The sequence below is a fragment of the Ranitomeya imitator genome, chromosome 1 (assembly GCF_032444005.1).
Source record: "Ranitomeya imitator isolate aRanImi1 chromosome 1, aRanImi1.pri, whole genome shotgun sequence".
Taxonomy (NCBI): domain Eukaryota; kingdom Metazoa; phylum Chordata; class Amphibia; order Anura; family Dendrobatidae; genus Ranitomeya; species Ranitomeya imitator.
The window spans coordinates 1,248,623,503-1,248,645,754 of record NC_091282.1 but is presented as its reverse complement, the minus strand read 5'-3'; the positions used below and the strand labels follow the sequence as shown (position 1 = coordinate 1,248,645,754).

General features: G+C 41.3%; 1 protein-coding gene across 1 annotated transcript in view; it reads left to right on the top strand.

Moving 5' to 3' along the window:
• LOC138657428 (vomeronasal type-2 receptor 26-like) overlaps window positions 1-22,252 on the top strand; it is a 54,067-nt gene that overhangs the window by 289 nt on the left and 31,526 nt on the right. Inside the window, exons 2-4 of the mRNA XM_069745217.1 lie at window positions 1,327-1,597; window positions 1,675-1,753; window positions 5,152-5,312. Of these exons, the coding sequence (XP_069601318.1) occupies window positions 1,327-1,597; window positions 1,675-1,753; window positions 5,152-5,312 (511 nt within the window). The remainder of the gene's footprint in view (window positions 1-1,326; window positions 1,598-1,674; window positions 1,754-5,151; window positions 5,313-22,252) is intronic.

Below are 22,252 nucleotides of genomic sequence, written 5' to 3'. Positions count from 1 at the left end.
CTATTAATATCTGAAATGCTTGGTCATTCCAGAGATAATGTACTTTGAAGTTCTAGCAAGGGACCATCGCCAGAGATTAGACTAATTCGGCCCAATCCTCGACAAGCTTCTAAAGGCTAAACAATTCCTAGCTGCACAACTGAAAACACATCGGACCTGAATATGTTGAGGGGTTTCTCGTTAGTCCTGTGGAACAAGAGTCCAGGCTATTGTGCACAGTTAACCAGGAGAGAGAAAGTGTGCAGCAGGATACAGTGACCCAGAACAACGATACCTAAATCATGTACCCAAAAGGGGAATAAGGAGAACTAAGGAGAATAATAAATGAAACAAGAATAATTTCCCACCAACCTAATTGAGGATAAAGTAAAGGTGAAGGGAAGGCAGGGAAACAAACACACAACAGAAATACAAATGTTGTTTGAATAACAGGGAAAATTCCATTGCTGAAGAGCTGGTAATTCCCCTAGAAATATAGCCAGCAAGGAAGTGTAGTGAAGGGAGAATATATATAGCCCGACCCAGAATGTGATAGGGCAACCAAAACAGGACAATAGGAAACACCTGAAAAGGAGAGAACCCAGAAAGGAAAAATAAAAGCAATAAAAACTAACAACAGAAAGACAGGGAAAAAGAGTGTGCACAGGTGTCTTTTTATACTGATAACAAGTTTAAACAGGTGCCATTACTACAGGTAATGAGTGGAGGAAAGAGGAGACTCTTAAAGAAGAAGTTACAGGTCTGTGAGAGCCAGAAATCTGGATTGTTTGTTTCTGACCAAATACTTATTTTCCACCATAATATGCAAATAAAATGTTAAAAAAACAGACAATGTGATTTTCTGGATTTTTTTTTCTCAGTTTGTCTCCCATAGTTGAGGTCTACCTATGATGTAAATTACAGACGCCTTTCATCTTTTTAAGCGGTGGAACTTGCACTATTGTTGACTGACTAAATACTTTTTTGCCCCACTGTATATCAGAAGGCAGAAGAATCGACCAAAAGAGCAAGAAGTCACCAGATTAAATCCCCAAACCGAGCCATGACACATAGGGAGAGACCTGTCAATCACCTGCTGTGGCATTGATGAGGAGCAGGATAAGTCTCACTGCTGGCTTTGGTCCCTGGACAAATCTTCAAAGTATATCATGTCTGAAACACTGGAACATTTAAGAGAATAGTATACCTGGCTGCGATTTGTGCTGCCCTTTGTTTGGTCAGAATGATTTGCCTAACAGATTCCATTTATAAATCAGGACAGGACAACCTCCTTAAGTTTATTATTTCTGTTTTATCTCTACACAGACCTTTACCTTCCTATTACAGATATGTTCTAGCTTTAATATTTGCCATAGACGAGATTAACAATAAGCCTGATATTTTACCCAATGTGACTCTTGGATATCATGTGACCGATTCATGCAACAGTGTAAATAAAGCTGTAGAGAGTGTATTAAAGATTTTATCTGGTCCTGGGGACATAATTCCTAACTATTCCTGCGCAGATAATTATAAATTAGCCGGTATTATTGGAGATCAGTCTTCAAAGACATCTTTACAAATATCAAACATTTTGAATATTTATGGTTACCTACAGGTAAGAGAAATGAAGCAGTCTATATTTTTAATTTTCTAAAATATTACAATTATATTCTGTATGATTTCTTACATTAGCTTGACTTCCGGTATAAAAGACCATACCTTTCAAGAGCTGCTTCTAAAGCATCTGTCTCAGGCAAACACAACGTTGCAAGTATGCATTTAAACATTACAAAATAAAGAATGTCAAGGATGTCAGTATATGCACACACTAGGATAATTCCCAAGATTCACACAATGTCATGGTGTGACTGTGGGATAGGAGACATGCACCTATACTGACACTCAGTGTAGGGGTCCCAGAATGATAGGTCCCATACATCTGAATTACGATTGCATTTGTATTCCACCTTTTTGTGAATATACTGTAGGTCCTAGAGAGCTGAAACTTGGTCTGAAACCTCCCTATGCACCTGATTTGTCTACCGTATATTGAAAATTTGGGGCAAATTGTGTTAGTCATTTGGTCTTAAATCAACATTTGCTTTTGTGTTCCTTTTTTTAAAAAAAAATAAACATATTGAGAATGGCATGTCTTAGAGAGCTAAAACTAAGTGTAAAACAATCCAAAGTGACTCATTTGCCATTTTAGCAAACTTGGGTGAAATTCAGTTGGTCGTTTGGCTAAAAATTATTTGCCTTTGTGTACCATTTTTGGTACAAATATTGAGAACACTAAGTCTTAGAGATTTGATTTCTAGTATAAAACTTTCAGAAGCACATATCTGCTAAATTTGGTGCTAATTGGTCAAGTCGTTTGGCCATAGAATATTTGCATTTGTCTTCTGTTTTTTTGGTAAGTGTTTTGAAAATTCTTTTGAGTTCCATTATGTAGTAAATAAATACAGATCATTAGGTCTTAAAGGGCTGAACCCCAGTATAAAACTGTCCAAAGTTCCTTATTTTTGGCAAATTTTTGGCAGATTGGCAAAGTCATTTGACTGTAAATTAATATTTACTATTTAACTCTATATTGTTATGTGAATATGTTGCTAAGGTTAGGCTCTAGAGAACTGAAATCCAGGGTCAAATCTTCCAAAGTTCTATATTTACCCATGAAGCAAATCTGGGGCAAATTGGTCCATGACTAGGACAACCCCTTCTCAAGATGAAGTTTTTTTTGTTCAATCTGAATGTTTACCCTCAATGAAATAAAAACACCTTTTCTCATCTCACATGCTGGTGTCATTACTGTCTTGTCAGGGCTGACATAAGATTGTTACATCATGTGAGCCCTGTACCCAATTAACGCTGGCGTCACTGTCCTCGCCTTCGGACATATAAGTAATCTACAGGAAGTGAGAGAAATCCCTTTATGGTAAAAACTTGAGAGTTTTGAAAAATAACTAAAAAACTACTTACTCTAAATCTAAATATTTTTCTTTGCACGTATGATTTGGCACACCAACAATTGGAGACACATACAAGCCACACTAAGAGCATGTTATTGCTGCATTCACAGTTTTTGGCCATCCAGTGTACCCTAGTTTGCATTTGAGATTGATATCAAAATGTTTTCATAATTTCATAAGTGTGTTCAAACGGGTGGTCATAAAATGATGCTGCAAGGGCCACACACGTGATGGTCAAGAATAAAATGGCCGGAGAAGTGAGTGGTGAGATGGGTATAAGGATTAATGTATTTTTTACATGTTTTATTATATTTATTGTACTCTAGAGTATCGAGAGACCCAGAGCATAATAAGAGACATTAAATTTAATTGAAATGAGTTCTCTATAAATCGAATTTCCAGAGAAAATCTATGTAAACAGCAAATGAAAGCCAAGAAATGCAAAAGAACAAAAATGAGCAAGTAGCCCATAAGAAGCAAATAAGTAAATAGTAATACAGTGCATGTAAATGATATAGGGTACTTAGTTAATGCTATTTTTTTTATCAAAAAAGCATAAAAAGTCATCCCACTGCAATAAGGTATACCCATCGCGATAGTCCTATCCTGTCTCTAGTATTAAACTTTACTTTGTGTCAAACGACTTTGGCTGTTCAACATGCATATGTGCACTATTTAAAATAAAAAGTATTTTACTTTAAAAGCCCACTAAGTTGTCAGCTTTTTTAAGTTAACACCCAATTATATTGACTGTATCTCAAGACAGTAGTCCATCAAAAGAGCATTTAATCACATTACACTTTTTTGTATGCCATCTTTTTGTTGCTATCAATATTTCCTTATTTGTCATGTTTGATATATGCTACATAATGGATTCTTTCTTTTGAAACTGACAGCTATCCATCAAATAGATTGCTCGACGTAGCATAGATCGGGGTCACAGATCTTTTTTTGGCACCAATTCCCTTGTTATTTAAATCTGCCTTTTTACCATTGTCTTTCACTCTCTATAATTATCTGATGAAGGGGTTTGCTCATACATGAAATGCTTTATATCTTAGACAATCAAGTATGTTTTTTTTATTTTGACCCTTGATTTTTTTTAAGTATTTGTCTTAAATACAAATAAATACCTTCCATCATTTACACATGATGTGAACCCTATACTTCTCATTGGCAACACTGGATATCCAGATTAAATTGCTGTGACTTCCTTAACAACTATGCAAGGTGATAAACTTTTTATAGGTTATTTGTATCATTTCCCAACATTATCATCTTATGTGGCATTGACCTTTTTTCTGCTGAATTCCTTTATGGATGCGGGCTTTTAGTCATGCATCTGCCTAGCAATTTGTATTGTGGGATTTTTGTGGAAGGGGGACAATTTCGTAAAGGACAAACAAATGTAGACATTTACCTGTGCATGACACACGTCAGCTTTTGCACATCTGATTTACCAGTCCAATTTGAAAACCAAATCTTCCACACCTATATTAATAACTGAATAATCCAGCAGGTATGTCACCAAGCTTTTCCCAACCTGTGATCATTCCTACTTCTCATGTGTGTATTTACTTGTTATATTTTTAAATTGATGAATGCACTACACCGCTCACCTGTTTTCTTTACGTCCAGCCTTCTTACTGTGCTTGTGACATACAGTGGAGGGAAATAAGTATTTGATTCCTTGCTGATTTTGTCTATAATTTAAAGCGTAGGTTAATTTTAACATTGAGAGATAGAATATCAAAAATAAAATCCAGAAAATCACATTGTAAATTAGATAAATTTATTTGCATTTTGCAGTGAGAAATACAACGGGGCAAAAAAGTATTTTGTCAGCGACCAATTGTGCAAGTTCCTCCACTTAAAAAGATCAGAAAGGTCAAATACTTATTTTCCACCATAATTTGCTAAATAAATCTTGCCAATTCAGACAAGGTGATATTCTGTATTTGTTTTCTCATGTTGACTCTCATAGTTGTAGTTTACCTATGATGTCAATTACAGGCCTCTCCCATCTTTTTAAGTGGGAGAACTTGCACAACTTTTTTCCCCACTGTAAGTATTTGATCCCCTACCAACCATTAAGAATTCTGGCTCCTACAGACCAGTTAGACGTTCCTAATTAACTCATTACCTGCATTAAAGACAGCTGTCTTACATAGTCACCTTTATAAAAGACTCCTGTCCACAGACTCAATTAATCAGTCAGACTCTAACCTCTACAACATGGGCAATACCAAAGAGCGTTATAAAGATGTCAGGGACAAGATCATAGACCTGCACGAAGCTGGAATGGGCTACAAAACCATAAGTAAGACGCTGGGTGAGAAGGAGACAACTGTTGGTGCAATAGTAAGAAAATGGAAGGAATAGCAAATGACTGTCAATTGATATCGATCTGGAGCACCATGCAGAATCTCACTCATGGGGTATCCATGATCATGAGGAAGATGAGGCATCAGCCTTAAAGTACACCGGGGAAAATTATTAAAGATCTCGAGGCAGCTGGGACCACAGTCACCAAGAAGACCACTAGTAACTGTTAGGAGTCGAGTTCTCGCCACTGCGCAGGGATAATCTCGAGCCATATCTGCTGTGGTCTCCCATTCTGCTTCAGCTGCAGTGGAGCCTGCTCAGCGGAGATGTCGGTCCCAGCATCTTGCTCAGCCTGATACTGTGCAAAGGGTTACTGCTGCCTTTCCAGGTTCTGCGTTTGTAGCCAGCACTGGTCATCAGTGTGCAGGCTTTTATGGGACTAAGTTCTGCTTTGCACACACTAAGCATGCCCACGGGAGGTCCTCTTATTGGAGGTTGGTGTCACATGCTCAGGCCCTGTAGCAGCTCCTATTGGACCACTTGGAAGGTCCTTGTCTGCTACAGCTATAAAAGGTTTGCATGGCCGCATGGCATGCGCTAGTATTAAACCAAAATCTATGAGCTCAGCGCCACTGTAATCATGTCTCGATGTGGTTAGGGTTTGGCTGAAATAAGCCCCTAGAATACCGACACCTCCGGTGAGGAGTTTGTATGTGTGTAATCAGGGCCTTTGCTGAAATAAGCCGCTAGAATATCAGCACCTCCGGTGAGGAGTTGTTTGCCTGTTTCTCTGACTGGATGACCACAGTTTAGCTCTGTTTGGTAGCTGTGTACCTCTGTGAGGTTAACAGGGCACAGCATCTTGTTTCTAGCGAATCTGTGGAGTTAATAGAGTACGCTTATAACGCGATATAGCGCCGCCATTTGCCAGCAGCAGGTTCCTCTCCTGCACGGTGGGCCCCGGGTTGCAAACACACCTATTCATACATATACTGTATATACTCAGTGCGTTCCGCCAACCCTAACAGTAACACATTATGCCTTAACCCCTTAGTGACAGAGCCAATTTGGTACTTAATGACCGAGCCAATTTTTACAATTCTGACCACTGTCATTTTATGAGGTTATAACTCTGGAATGCTTCAACAGATCCCACTGATTCTGAGATTGTTTTTTGTGACATATTGTACTTCATGCTAGTGATAACATTTCTTCGATATTACTTGCGATTATTTATGAAAAAAACGGAAATATGGCGAAAATTTTTACAATTTTGCAATTTTCCAACTTTGTATTTTTATGCCCTTAAATCAGAGAGATATGTCACGAAAAATAGTTAACAAATAACATTTCCCACATGTCTACTTTACATCAGCACAATTTTGGAAACAATTTCTATTTTGTTAGAGAGTTATAAGGGTTAAAAGTTGACCAGCAATTTCTCATTTTTACAACACCATTTTTTTTAGGGACCACATCACATTTGAAGTCATTTTGAGGGGTCTATATGATAGAAAATAATGAAGTGTGACACAATTCTAAAACCTACACCCCTCATGGTTCTCAAAACCACATTGAAGAAGTTTATTAACCCTTTGCGTGCTTCACAGGAACTGAAACAATGTGGAAGGAAAAAATGAACATTTAACTATTTTTTGCAAACATCTAAATTCAGAACCATTTTTTTTATTTTCACATGTGTAAAAACAGAAATGTAACCATAAATGTTGTTATACAATTTCTCCTGAATACGCCAAGACCCCATATTTGGGGGTAAACCACTTTTTGGGCGCACCGCAGAACTTGGAATTGAAGGAGCGCCGTTTGACTTTTTCAATGCAGAATTGGCTGGAATTGAGAACGGACGCCATGTCACGTTTAGAGAGCCCCTGATGTGCCTAAACAGTGGAAATCCCCCACAAGTGACCCCATTTTGGAAAATAGACCACCATGGAACTTATCTCGATGTGTGGTGAGAACTTTGAACCCCCAAGTGCTTCACGGAAGTTTATAACGTAGAGCCGTGAAAATAAAAAGTCGCTTTTGTTTACACAAAAATGATCTTTTCACCCACAAATTCTTATTTTCACAAGGGTAACAGGAGAAATTAGACCACAAAAGTTGTTGTGCGATTTCTCCTGAGTACGTCGATACCCAATATGTGGGGGTAAACCACTGTTTGGGCGCACCGCAGAGCTTGGAAGAGAAGGAGTGGCGTTTTACTTTTTCATTGTAGAATTGTCTGGAATTGAGATCGGACGCCATGTCGCGTTTGGAGAGCCTCTGATGTGCCTAAACAGTAGAAATCCCCCACAAGTGACCCCATTTTGGAAAATAGACCACCATGGAACTTATCTCGATGTGTGGTGAGAACTTTGAATGCCCAAGTGCTTCACAGAAGTTTATAATGCAGAGTCGTGAAAATAAAAAATATTTTTTTTTTCGACAAAAAAGATTTTTTAGCCCCGAAGTTTTCATTTTCACAAGGGTGACAAGAGAAATTGGACCCCAAAAGTTGTTGTCCAATTTGTCCTGAGTATGCTGGTACCCCATATGTGGGGTTAAACCACTGTTTGGGCGCACGGCAGAGCTCGGAAGGAAGGAGCGCCGTTTTGGAATGCAGACTTTGATAGAATGGTCTGCGGGCGTTATGTTGCGTTTGCAGAGCCCCTGATGTACCTAACCAGTAGAAACCCTCCACAAGTGACCACATTTTGGAAACTAGACCCCCCAAGGAACTTATCTAGATGTGTGGTGAGAACTTTGAATGCCCAAGTGCTTCACAGAAGTTTAGAATGCAGAGTTGTGAAAATAAATAATATTTTTTTTTTCCACAAAAAAGATATTGTAGCCCCCAAGTTTTTATTTTCACAAGGGTAACAGGAGAAATTGGACCCCAGAAGTTGTTGTCCAATTTATCCCGAGTACGCTGATGCCCGATATGTGGGGGTAACCCACTGTTTGGGCGCACGGCAGAGCTCAGAAGGGAAGGAGCGCCGTTTTGGAATGCAGACTTTGATAGAATGGTCTGTGGGCGTTATGTTGCGATTGCAGAGCCCCTGATGTACCTAAACAGTAGTAACCCCCCACAAGTGACCCCATTTTGGAAACTATACCCCCCAAGGAACTTATCTAGATGTGTGGTGAGAACTTTGAATGCCCAAGTGCTTCACAGAAGTTTAGAATGCAGAGTCGTGAAAATAAAAAATATTTTTTTTCCACAAAAAAGATATTGTAGCCCCCAAGTTTTTATTTTCACAAGGGTAACTGGAGAAATTGGACCCCAGAAGTTGTTGTCCAATTTATCCCGAGTACGCTGATGCCCCATATGTGGGGGTAACCCACTGTTTGGGCGCACAGAAGGGAGGGAGCACCATTTGACTTTTTGAGCGCAAAATTGGCTGTCGTGTTTGGAGACCCCGTGATGTACCTAAACAGTGGAAACCCCCCAATTCTAGCTCCAACCCTAACCCCGACAAACACCCCTAACCCTAATCCCATCCTGATCCATAATCCTAATCACTAACCCTAACGATAATCACAACCCTTACCCCAAAACAACCCTAATGTCAACCCTATCCATAACCCTAATCAAAACCCTAAATCCAACACACCCCTAATCCTAATCTCAACCCTAACCTCAAACCTAACCCTAATCCCAATACACCCCTAATCACAACCCTAACCTTAACCCTAATCCCAAACCTAACCCTAATCCCAAGCGTAACCCTAATGCCAACCCTAACCCTAATACCAACCCTAATCCAAACCCTAACCCTAATCCCAACTCTAACCCTAACTTTAGCCCCCCCAACCCTAGCCCTAACTTTAGCCCCAACCCTAACCCTAGCCCTAAGGCTACTTTCACACTTGCGTCGTTTGACATCTGTCGCAATCCATCGTTTTGGACAAGAAACGAATCCTGCAAATATGCCCACAGGATGCATTTTTTGCCCATAGACTTGTATTGCCGACGGATCGTGACAGATGGCCACACGTCGCCTCCGTCGTGCACTGGATCAGTTGTGTTTTGGCGGACCGTCTGCACAAAAAAAACGTTCAATGTAACTTTTTTTGTACGTCGCATCCGCCATTTCTGACCGCGCATGCGTGGCCGTAACTCCGTCCCCTCCTCCCCAGGACATAGATTGGGCAGCGGATGCATTGAAAAACTACATCCGCTTCCCACGTTGTGCACAATTTTCACAACGTGCGTCGGTATGTCGGGCCGACACATTGCGACGGCCCCGTACCGACGTAAGTGTGAAAGAAGCCTAACTCTAAATTTAGTGCCAACCCTTACCCTAAATTTAGCCCCAACCCTAACCCTAAATTTAGCCCCAACCCTAACCCTAAATTTAGCCCTAACCCTAACCCTAGCCCTATCCCTACCCCTAACCCTAACCCTAGCCCTAATCCTAACCCTAACCCTAGCCCTAACCCTAACCCTAACCCTAGCCCTAATCCTAACCCTAACCCTAGCCCTAACCCTAATTTTAGCCCCAACTGCTGTTCTCCTGCCGGCCGGCAGATGGAGACAGATGGCGGTCGCACTGTGCATGCGCCCGCCATTTTCTTTTCCCCAGAAGACGCCGGCGGCCAGGAGGAGCAGCAGGAGGACCCAGGGACACCGGTAAGTATAATAGGGTCCCCGAATCCCCCTATTTCTCTGTCCTCTGATGTGCGATCACATCAGAGGACAGAGAATTACACTTTGCTTTTTTTTTTTTTTGCGGTCGCTGGTAAACAGTTAATTACCGGCGATCGCAAAACAGGGGTCGGTAAAACCGACCCCGATCATGTCTTTGTGGTCTCGGCTACCCCCGCCAGCCGAGACCCCAAAGATTCTCTCGGGGCCGGCCGGCGGGCGCACTGCGCATGCGCCCGGCATTTTGAAGATGGCGGCGCCCATTGGGAGCCACGAGGAGCACCGGGGGAGACAGGTAAGTATTGGGGGGGCTACCTGGGACCCCATTTCTCTGTCCTCTGATGTGCGATCACATCGGAGGACAGAGAAATTAAAAAGACATCGCGTTTTTTTTTGTGATTGCCGGTAAACGGTTAATTACCGGCGATCGCAAAAGCGAGGTCGGTAAAAAAACCCCCGAATCATGTTCTCTGGGGTCTCGGCTACCCCTGGCAACCGAGACCCCAGAGAAAATCCGACTCTGGGGGGCGCTATTTACTTTTTCCACAGCGCCGTTAATTAACGGCGCTGTGGTTTAATTACCCTTAGTGGCCGCCGTTAAAAGGCGTATCGGCGGTCGTTAAGGGGTTAGAGGTTTAAAATCCAAGGTCCCCCTGCTCAAGAAATCACATGTGAAGGCCCATCTGAAGTTTGCCAATGAACACCTGGATGATTCTGTGAGTGATTGGGAGAAGGTGCTGTGGTCAGATGAGACAAAAATTTAGCTCTTTGGCAATAGCTACTGTCCCCACTGTCAAGCATGGAGGTGGAAGCATTATGTTTTGGGGGTATATCTCTCCTTATCCCTGCTATTCTCCTGGTTACCACTATACACTTGTTATCTTCTGATCATTTTTGACCGGACCTAATAAAGTCTTGATTTTTAGCTAATTTAAGTGTTTTAATTGAATAATTTTTGCAGTATTATATTGTATGTGAACCTGGTTGTTTATAAACAAATGAAAAATGGAAAGAAAAACTTACTTTTTTATTTTATTTTTGTGTGTCAAAACATTTAACATGGCTTTATTGGAATATTTATGCATATTGCATATTTGCACATACAAAAATAATTATTCATCCAACTGTAAACTATAACTAATGACAATAAAGTAAATGTAATTATATTATTTTCCAACAAAAAAAAAACAAAAAAAATTAACACTTCAGTTTTTTTATGTAAAATGATAAATAAGTCACACGGTGCAAAATTTACTGTTTGCAATTGTCACAGGTATAATTGACATGTCTTTTGCAGAAATGTTTTTCACATCTGTAACATATCACATTTGATTTGTGATTGCTTGACGTTGGACAGAAGTCGCATCGTTTCCGTTTTAGGTTAGTTGCGTTGCTGGTGGCGTCTGTGTGTAGTGTAACAGTGCTGGCGGAAGCTGTTGGTTCACTTTCTTTATCTTGCTGTTGGATCCTGTGGACAATGGCTGCCGCTCCATCAGCTCTGGGTGTTACCCTTCGTTCTTCAATATATCGGCTAACCAGTGATTTTCCCAACTCCTCTATAAAAAGTCTTCTCTTACATAGTTTATTTTTGTTCAAATTTGGGTCTATTTCCTTCCATAGCAGGAATGCATTGTATGCTGACACATCACGCATATTGTAAAAACTCACCATTGGCCACCGATTTGTTTTGTGCTTACAGGTGTAAGTGCCTATCAGTTGATCTAGAGTATCAACAGCCCCTTTTGTAGCATTATATTCTAAAACTAGATTGTGGCCCGATTCTAACGCATCGGGTATTTTAGAATATGCATGTCCCCGTAGTATATGGACAATGATGATTCCAGAATTTGCGGCACACTGTGCCCGTCGTTGATTGGTCGAGGCAACCTTTATGACATCATCGTCGCCATGGCAACCATTATGACATCTACGTCGATACTGTGCCCGTCGCTGAATCAGAGACGCGGGATGTCTACGTCCTTTATGACATCATCGTCGCTGGCGGCCTCGACCAATCAGAGACGCGGGATTTCCAGGACAGACAAACAGACAGACAGAAAGACGGAAAAACCCTTAGACAATTATATATATAGCTGATGTCCGGTTTTCTGTCATCTTTATTACTGATTTCACTATCATGATGAATTGTGCTCATCAGAATCACCTGCTTGTGTTTCTTTGGGACGTAAGAAACTACTGTGGTATCCTTAGTAAAATAAAACATAGAACTATAAATGTCTCTCTTACTGGGAATACCTTGCTGCGGTTTTGGCTTATTTTTTCTAATAGTACCCAACATGGTCATTTTTCTTTTCATCAACATCTGCCCTAATTGATATGATGTAAAAAAATTGCCGCATGTGACATTTTGTCCTTTGAGTCCCTGGGGCAAATCCAAGACTACTCGCATGCCTTGATTTTTTTGGGCTCTTTCTCCAGCTTGTTCTCCTATGTATACCTGTGCATTTAGAGTGTATGCACTTTTGCTGTCGCACAGAGTTCAAATTTTGATGCCGTACTTTGCTGGCTTAATTGGAATATACTGCCTGCCTAAATAAATTGATAAATAGTAGTAGATGTAATATATAGTCCAAAATGAGATTATAGCTCCTTTATTTTACCCGTAAAATGGCTGGAGATCACTATAAAAGGCTAACGGTCATTTTTGACCAAAGAGTACAAGTGTATAAAAAATTGTGGAGCAAAAAGTAAACATAAAAAAATGTATATAACAATACGCATAGTAAGAACCCCTCAAATAAGGATAAGTCAATCAACTACAAGTTTCAGAACCGCATCTTGAATATTTGAAAAAATATTAAAGTTAAGTTCAAAATCGGTCGTTTTTGACCAAAGAGAACAGCAGGGTTAAAGCACAGGACTACTTCACCGCATCAATAGAAGAATGGATGGAGCCTTGTACCGTAAAATCTTGAGTGACAACCTTCTTCCCTCCGCTAGGGCATTAAAAATGGGTCATGGATGAGTCTTCCAGCAAGACAATGATCCAAAATATACAGTCAAGGCAACAAAGGAGTGGCAAAAAAAGCACATTAAGGTCATGGAGTGGCCTAGCCAGTCTCCAGACCTTAATCCCATAGAAAACTTATATAGTGAGTTGGAGCTCTGAGTTGCAAAGCGACAGCCTCAAAATCTTAATGATTTAGAGATGATCTGCAAAGGGGTGAACTAAAATTCCTCCTGAAATGTGCACAAACATAAATCATAAACTACAAAAATTGTCTGACTGCTATGCTTGCTATCAAGTGTTTTGCCACCAAGTATTAAGTCTTGTTTGCCAGAGATATCAAATACTTATTTTTCACTGCAAAATGCACATACATTTATATAATTTATTCAATGTGATTTTTTACTATATGACTTATTCCCAAAATACATCACACTTGTTTACATGTTCCTTTGTATGCTTCTAATACTGAATTTTAAGATGAGGATGCAGGGGAGGTTTTCTTCTGAAAACCCTTCCATGAAGACAATATTTGAACATGTGTCTCTGAACAGTATAACAATGTACCTCAACTCCAGAGTCTACTAAATCTTTCTGAAGGTCATTTGCAGTCAAGCGGGAGTTCTGATTTGTCTCTCTAGCAAATCTACGAGTAGAAAATTTGCTTGGATTTCTAGACCCTGTCCTGTCCTTCACTCTAACTGTTTACTGCCATTTTTTAATTATATTTTGAAATGAGGAAAGGGCAACTTGAAAATGCTTTGCCATCTTCGTACAGCCTTCTCCTGCTTTGTGGGCCTCCACCATTTCATTTTCAGAGTTCTATGCAGCTGCTTAGAAGAACCCACGGCTGCCGTTTTGGCACAAGGTTAGAGGAGGCTGGTTTTCATAAACCTGGGAAATTTGCATCACCTGGCCTTTCCTAATGATGATAGTCGACAGTGAAAAAAAATCTAAATTATTTATTAGCTTAGCTCACTTCAAGAAAAACCTTGTGCTAGGGCTAGCGGAACACACCAAATAATTAGAAAGATAGGGTAAGGTGCGTTCGCAGGCCGGGGTCCACCGTGCAGAGATGGAACCTGCTGCTGAATAATGACAGACTATATAGCAATACAATGTGGATACACACACTGGTTAACTTCACCCTGTGTGAAGGAAGTGTACCCTGTTGCATCACAGGTAGGGTTGAGCGAAATGGGTCGGCCAGATTCAGAAGTGGCGGACTTTTGGCAAAGTCGGGTTTCATGAAACCCGACCCGACCCCTGTATGGGGTCGGCCATGAGGTCGGCAATCTTCTGATCTGGAATCGGAATTCCTATACCGAGTTCCGATATGTTTAAGATATCGGGAATTGGTATCGGAATTCATATTTAAGTGTAAAATAAAGAATAAAAATAAAAAAATATTGCTATACTCACCCTCGTACGCGCCCTGGTTCTCACCGGCAGCCTTCCATCCTAAGAATGAGCGCCTGAACGGCCTTCGATGACATCGCGGCTTGTGATTGGTCGCGTGAGCGGTCACATGGGCGGTCACGCGGCCAATCACAAGCCGCGACGTCATCTAAGGTCCTTCAGGCGCTAATTCTTAGGAAGGAAGCGTCCGAGGGCGCGTCCGAGGGTGAGTATATTCCTAATAGGTATACACTCACCCTCGGACGTGCCCTGGTTCTAACCCGCAGCCTTCCTTCCTAAGAATCAGCGCCAGAAGGACCTTAGATGACGTCGCAGCTTGTGATTGGTCGCGTGACGCCCATGTGACCGCTCATGCGACCAATCACAAGCCGCGACGTCATCAAAGGTCCTTCAGGCGCTGATTCTTAGGTAGGAAGGCTGCCGGTAAGAACCAGGGCGCGTCCGAGGGTGAGTATAGCAATATTTTTTATTTTGATTCTTTATTTTACACTTAAATATGGATCCCAGGGCCTGAAGGAGAGTTTCCGCTCCTTCAGACCCTGGTAACCATTAGAAACCCAATGCACTGCATTGGGTTTCCTGTTTCGGCCGACCCCGACCCCGACTTTTCTATAAAATCGGCCGATTTCACTTGACCCGACTTTTGAAAAAGTCGGGTTTCGTGAAATCCGACCTGATCCTATAAAAAGAAAAGTCACTCAACCCCAATCACAGGGCCACAGTACCGCACCAGGAGCGCAAGCAAGGAGTCTCAGAAGTCAATCCCAAGACAAAGGATTAGAGTTTGTCTAGACCTCTTGCGCTCGACACTGCAACTGGGGTGTCAGAGCAACTGCAAAAATAACTTAAATGCACAAGAAGGAATGCAGTGCCACACTGGCGGATGCCACTAACCATGCAGGCTTGGGATAGGAAAGTGCTCTAATTGCGCATGGCGCCGCACTGGCGGTCACAGCAATTAGACGCTGTTTCGTGTGTTTATTGCTGATGGCTCAGCCGGTCGCTGTATAGCAGACATCCACCTTACACGAGCAGTCATACACAAGGGAGGGGATTAATTAATGACTTTCACTCATCAACACACACGCGATTTCAAGAGTACACTATCGCATGACCTTCCAGATGGACCAATAGGAGCCGCAACAGGACCTGAGCATGTGACCCCCAACCTCCCATGGGAGGTCGTTCCGTGGGCATGCTCAGTAAGGGAAAAGCAGGACTTAGTCCCAGAAAGACCTGCTCGCTGCTGAACATTGCTGGCTACAAGGACAGAGCCTTGAAGAGTAGTAGTAACCAGTCATCCAGTATCAGCCTGAGCTAGACGCTGGGACCAAAGTCTCTGCTGAGCAGACTCCACTGTGGCTGGAGAAGAGTGGGAGACCGCAGCGGGCATGGTTTGAGATTCGTCCTGTGCAGAGGTGGGAACTCAACACCCTGCTTTCTTATTTCCCTCGATCAACAGCTAAATGTAGTAGATTGGAAATTTATTGTATTTTGTATTATTACACTCTTTTAGATCAGCTATGGAGCCACAGATACCATTTTGACCAATAAGAAAATCTATCCATCTTTCTTTCAAACACTCCCAAGTGATCAAACACAATATTTGGCAATTGTCAAGCTTCTGCATTATTTTGGTTTTACGTGGTTTGGTATTATTGCATCTGGTGATGATGGAGGACATTCACAAAGTGAAGCATTGAAATATGCAGCAGAAATTCATGATATCTGCATCGAGTTTACCATTAAAATTAGCTCTGATTATACAGGAGAAAAAATCATTTCCGACAAAAGCAAAAGGATCATTAACGAATCAACCTCAAAAATTATTGTGCTTTGCGGTACTGTTTCATTTCTTACAATAAGTTTTATTGAATTGGAAACAAGTGTTGGTCATGAGAAGACATTAGTTATAACTGCAGGCTCAAATTTTCAAGTTTTTTCATCTTCAAAATATCTAGTTTCTATCAATTGCAGTCTGGTGTTTTCTCCGCCTATTGTAAATATACCAGAATTGAGCAGATTTCTAGAAGAAGTTAGTCTGGTAAATCGTCCGAATGATTTATTATTAGAACATATACTTGCAACATATTTCAAGTGTTTAACCTCAAATCCTGCACTGAATCTTGTGCAAGAAGCAACTTCTAACTCCAAATTGTACAACTGTAGTAGAAGTATGCAATTAAGAACACTAGGAAAAAATAAATTTGACACTTCTAAATTTGGAACTACATATCTAATATATAAGTCTGTGTATGCCATGGCACAAGCCATCCATGAAATGCAAATGTACATGCTTAAGAATCATGATCAAAGCAAAGAAAACTATAGACACATTTTAAAGGTAAGGGCATTCTAAACTCTACTTTTGGTCCTGGTTTCAGATGAGCTGAAATAATCTGATTTTAATCAAGAAAAGTCGACTTTCATTAATATTGTTGTCCATGTGCCATCCATGTGTCCTTTACATTGGTGTGACATCCATATTTTTACATAAATAGTTTAAAATTCACTTGGCTGCATCATCAATAACAGCTCCCCAAGTTGTGAATTGCAATGTATGGCCGGGGTCACACTTGCGAGTGCAATGCGAGAAAAGGGCGTGAGTCTCTCTCCTCAATACCCGGCATTGCCACCGGCACTCAGGACCAGAGCGTTCAACTGCGTAGAAATAAATCCCGAGTACCAGAGATAGTGTCGGGTATTGAGGCGAGAGACTCGCGCACATTTCTCGCATTGCTCTTGCAAGTGTGTCTCCAGTCCATATAAAATGAGGTTCAATAAAGATGATCCACGTGAGATACATCCTGCACTATGATCCTCCACCATGTGTCTCCATCCTGCCCCATCTGTCTCCATTCTGTCCCATCTGTATCCATCCTGCCCCATTATCTTGCACCATCTGTCTCCATCCTGCCCCGTGTTCCTGCCCCAAGTCTCCATCCTGCCCCATGATCCTGCACCATGTGTCTCCATCCTGCCCCATCTGTCTCCATTTTGTCCCATCTGTATCCATCCTGGCCCATTATCTGGCACCATCTGTCTCCATCCTGCCCCATGACCCTGCACCATGTGTCTCCATCCTTCACCATGCCACATGGTGAAGGATCACGAGGCAGGAAGGAGACAGATGGGGCAGAAAAATTAAAATGGCGTCCCATCAACCAGACAGAAGTAGTCAAACTTTAAAAAAAAATGTAAAACTTTTGGCAGCCACTATACAGCTCTGGAAAAAATTAAGAGACCACTGCAAAATGTTCAGTTTGTCTGATTATTCTCTTTATAGGTATATTTTTGAGTAAAATGTAAATTGTTGTTTTATTCTATAAACTTCTGACAACATGTGTCAGTTTTCTAAGCAATACATTTTTTATTTTTTTCTGACAATGAAAAATGGTCAAAACAAAAAAAGGTGCTTTCAGACCTCAAATAATGCAAAGAAAACAAGATAATAGTCATTTTGAAACAACAATATTAATGTTTGAACTCAGGAAGAGTTCAGAAATCAATATTTGGTGGAATAACCATGATTTTTTATCACAGCTTTCATGCGTCTTGGCAGCTTTCCACCAGTGTTTCCCAATGCTTCTGGCTCCAAAATGTCAGCAGTTCTTCTTTGTTTGATGGCTTTTGACTATCCATCTTCCTCTTGATTACATTCCAGAGGTTTTCAATGGAGTTCAGGTCTGGAGATTGGGCTGCCATGACAGGGTTTGATGTAGTGGTCTCTTAATTTTTGCCAGAGCTGTATATTTATATTGAGGTCCTGAGAGTGGCATAGAACTGGTATTTAGTGAGCACAGGTTAGTCTTACTCCAAGCTGAGATATGGCAAGCTTAATAGAGGGAAATCTAGAGTAGTGTTATCTTGCTATCCTGTCTTGGCTGCTGTGTATGAAACATGGAGTCTTTTACCCAACATCTAGCGCTGACAGCAGTACGTCAAATGCCCAAACATTGCTCCACTCATTCTCCATGAGGCCTCAGGATAAAGCTAACTGAACTTGCAGCCCCATCGGGAATGAATGGCTGGCAGTTAGAGTACGCTGATGATCCATTCTGGAATAAATGGTCTACTTTCTGGCAATCAGTGTAGGATCCAAAGGTTGGACCCCATCAATGAAAACGGTATCATCTAACCTATATATGTTTCAACAGGACAACACCTTTAAGTAACTTTTTATTTTTACTACACAATATTGATAGGAAAACATAATTTTTTTTCAGTACTTTTTTAAAAGAATTCACTTCCGAGATCCAATGGGAGATGAAGTCTATTTCAATGAGAAAGGAGAAATGGCCACAAACTATCTTATTAGGAATTTTGCTGTTCTAAATTATGCAAATGATAACTCATATGCTTTTATAAATTTTGGAAAATTCATTACATCATCAACAGAAGAGAAACAGCTTAATATCTCTCAGACACGTCTATTTTGGAAGCATGGTAAGGTAAGTAAGTATTAGCATATTAACCCATACTACAGAAATTAAAATAAAAAAGTGAAATCTGAAAATAAAAAAGTCTAAATTAATTAAGTTTGAAATAGAAATAGAAACTATATTTACATTGCAATGCACAATGAACTTTCTTGACATGTATCTCTAAATATGACATCGCTTGCAATGCTCACCTCCCAATGCTAAAGTAAGGGGAGTAACTCTTAAAGAAGTTGTCCACTACTAGGACAACCTTTTCTTATGATAAATGTTTGCCCCCCATTAACCCCTTTCTGACATTAGACGTACTATCCCGTCGAGGTGGGGTGGGCCCCTATGACCACCGACGGAATAGTACGTCATATGCGATCGGCAGCGCTCACGGGGGAGCGCCGCAGATCGCGGCCAGGTGTCAGCTGTTTATCGCAGCTGACATCCGGCACTATGTGCCAGGAGCGGTCACGGACCGCCCCCGGCACATTAACCCCTGGCACACCGCGATCAAAGATGATCGCGATGTGCCGGCGGTATTGGGAAGCTTCCCGCAGGGAGGGGGCTCCCTGCGGGCTTCCCTGGGCCCCCCGCAGCAACGCGATGTGATCGCGTTGCTGCGAGGGTCTTACCTCCCTCCCTGCCTGCTCCAGCCCCGGATCCAAGATGGTCGCTGATCCGGGTCCTGCAGGGAGGGAGGTGGCTTCACAGAGCCTGCTCAGAGCAGGCACTGTGAAGCCTGCAGCAGTGTAAGTCAGATCAGTGATCTGACAGAGTGCTATGCAAACTGTCAGATCATTGATCTGTGTTGTCCCCCCGGGACAAAATAAAAAAGTAAAAAAAATTTTTCCAAATGTGTAAAAAAAAAAATAAAAAAAAATATTCCTAAATAATGAAAAAAAAAATATTATTCCCATAAATACATTTCTTCATCTAAATAAAAAAAAAAAAAAACAATAAAAGTACACATATTTAGTATCGCCGCATCCGTAACGACCCAACCCATAAAACTGGCGCACTAGTTAACCCCTTCAGTAAACACCGTAAGAAAAAAAAAAAACGAGGCAAAAAACAACGCTTTATTATCATACCGCCGAACAAAAAGTGGAATAACACGCGATAAAAAAGACAGATATAAATAACCATGGTACTGCTGAAAACGTCATCTTGTCCCGCAAAAAACGAGCCGCCATACAGCATCATCAGCAAAAAAATAAAAAAGTTATAGTCCTGAGAATAAAGCGATGCCAAAATAATTATTTTTTCTGTAAAATAGCTTTTATTGTATAAAAGCGCCAAAACATTAAAAAATGATATAAATGAGGTGACGCTGTAATCGTACTGACCCGAAGAATAAAACTGCTTTATCAATTTTACCAAACGCGGAACGGTATAAACGCCTCCCCCAAAAGAAATTCATGAATAGCTGGTTTTTGGTCATTCTTCCTCACAAAAATCGGAATAAAAAGCGATCAAAAAATGTCACGTGCCCGAAAATGTTACCAATAAAAACGTCAACTCGTCCCGCAAAAAACAAGACCTCACATGACTCTGTGGACCAAAATATGGAAAAATTATAGCTCTCAAAATGTGGTAACGCAAAAAATATTTTTTGCAATAAAAAGCGTCTTTCAGTGTGTGACGGCTGCCAATCATAAAAATCTGCTAAAAAACCCGCTATAAAAGTAAATCAAACCCCCCTTCATCACCCCCTTAGTTAGGGAAAAATTAAAAAAATGTATTTATTTCCATTTTCCCGCTAGGGCTAGTGTTAGGGTTAGGGCTAGGGTTAGGGTTAGGGCTAGGGCTAGGTTTAGGGTTAGGGTTAGGGCTAGGGTTAGGGCTAGGGTTAGAGTTAGGGCTAGGGTTAGGGTTAGGGCTAGGGCTAGGGTTAGGTTTAGGGCTAGGGTTAGGGCTAGGGTTAGGGCTAGGGTTAATGTTAGGGCTAGGGTTAGGGTTAGGGTTGGGGCTACAGTTAGGGTTGGGGTTAAAGTTGGGGTTAGGGTTTAGATTACATTTACAGTTGAGAATAGGGTTGGGATTAGGGTTAGGGGTGTGTCAGGGTTAGAGGTGTGGTTAGGGTTACTGTTGGAATTAGGGTTAGGGGTGTGTTTGGATTAGGGTTTCAGTTATAATTGGGGGGTTTCCATTGTTTAGGCACATCGGGGCTCTCCAAACACGACATGGCATCCGATCTCAATTCCAGCCAATTCTGCGTTGAAAAAGTAAAACAGTGCTCCTTCCCTTCAAAGCTCTCCCGTGTGCCCAAACAGGGGTTTACCCCAACATATGGGGTATCAGAGTACTCAGGACAAATAGGACAACAACTTTTGGGGTCCAATTTCTCCTGTTACCTTTGGGAAAATACAAAACTGGGGGCTAAAAAATAATTTTTGTGGGAAAAAAAAAGATTTTTTATTTTCACGGCACTGCGTTATAAACTGTAGTGAAACACTTGGGGGTTCAAAGTTCTCACAACACATCTAGATAAGTACCCTGGGGGGTCTAGTTTCCAATATGGGGTCACTTGTGGGGGGTTTCTACTGTTTAGGTTCATTAGGGGCTCTGCAAACGCAATGTGACGCCTGCAGACTATTCCATCTAAGTCTGCATTCCAAATGGCACTCCTTCCCTTCCGAGCCCTCTCATGCGCCCAAACGGTGGTTCCCCCCACATATGGGGTTATTAGCGTACTCAAGACAAATTGGACAACAACTTTTGGGGTCGAATTTCTCCTCTTACCCTCGGGAAAATACAAAACTGGGGGCTAAAAAATAATTTTTTGGTGAAAGTTTTTTTTTTTTTTTTCACGGTTCTGCGTTACAAACTGTAGTAAAACACTTGGGGGTTCAAAGCTCTAACAACACATCTAGATGAGTTCCTTAGGGTGTCTAGTTTCCAAAATGGTGTCACTTGTGGGGGGTTTCTACTGTTTAGGTACATTGGGGGCTCTGCAAACACAATGTGACACCTGCAGACCATTCCATTTAAGTCTGCATTCCAAATGGAGCTCCTTCCATTCTGAGCCCTCCCATGCGCCCAAACAGTGGTTCCCCCCCACTTATGGGGTATCATCGCACTCAGGACAAATTGGACAACAAATTTTGGGATCCAATTTCTCCTGTTACCCTCGGGAAAATACAAAACTGGGGGCTAAAAAATAATTTTTGTGGGAAAAAATTTTTGTTTTATTTTTACGGCTCTGCATTATAAACTTCTGTGAAGCCCTTGGTGGGTCAAAGCTCTCACCACACATCTAGATAAGTTCCTTAGGGGGTCTACTTTTTTAAAATGGTGTCACTTGTGGAAGGTTTCTATTGTTTAGGTACATTAGGGGCTCTGCAAACGCAATGTGACACCTGCAGACCATTCCAGCTAAGTTTGCATTCCAAATGGAGCTCCTTCCTTCCGAGCCCTCCCATGCGCCCAAACAGTGGTTCCCCCCCACTTATGGGGTATCAGCGCACTCAGGACAAATTGGACAACAAATTTTGTGGTCCAATTTCTCCTG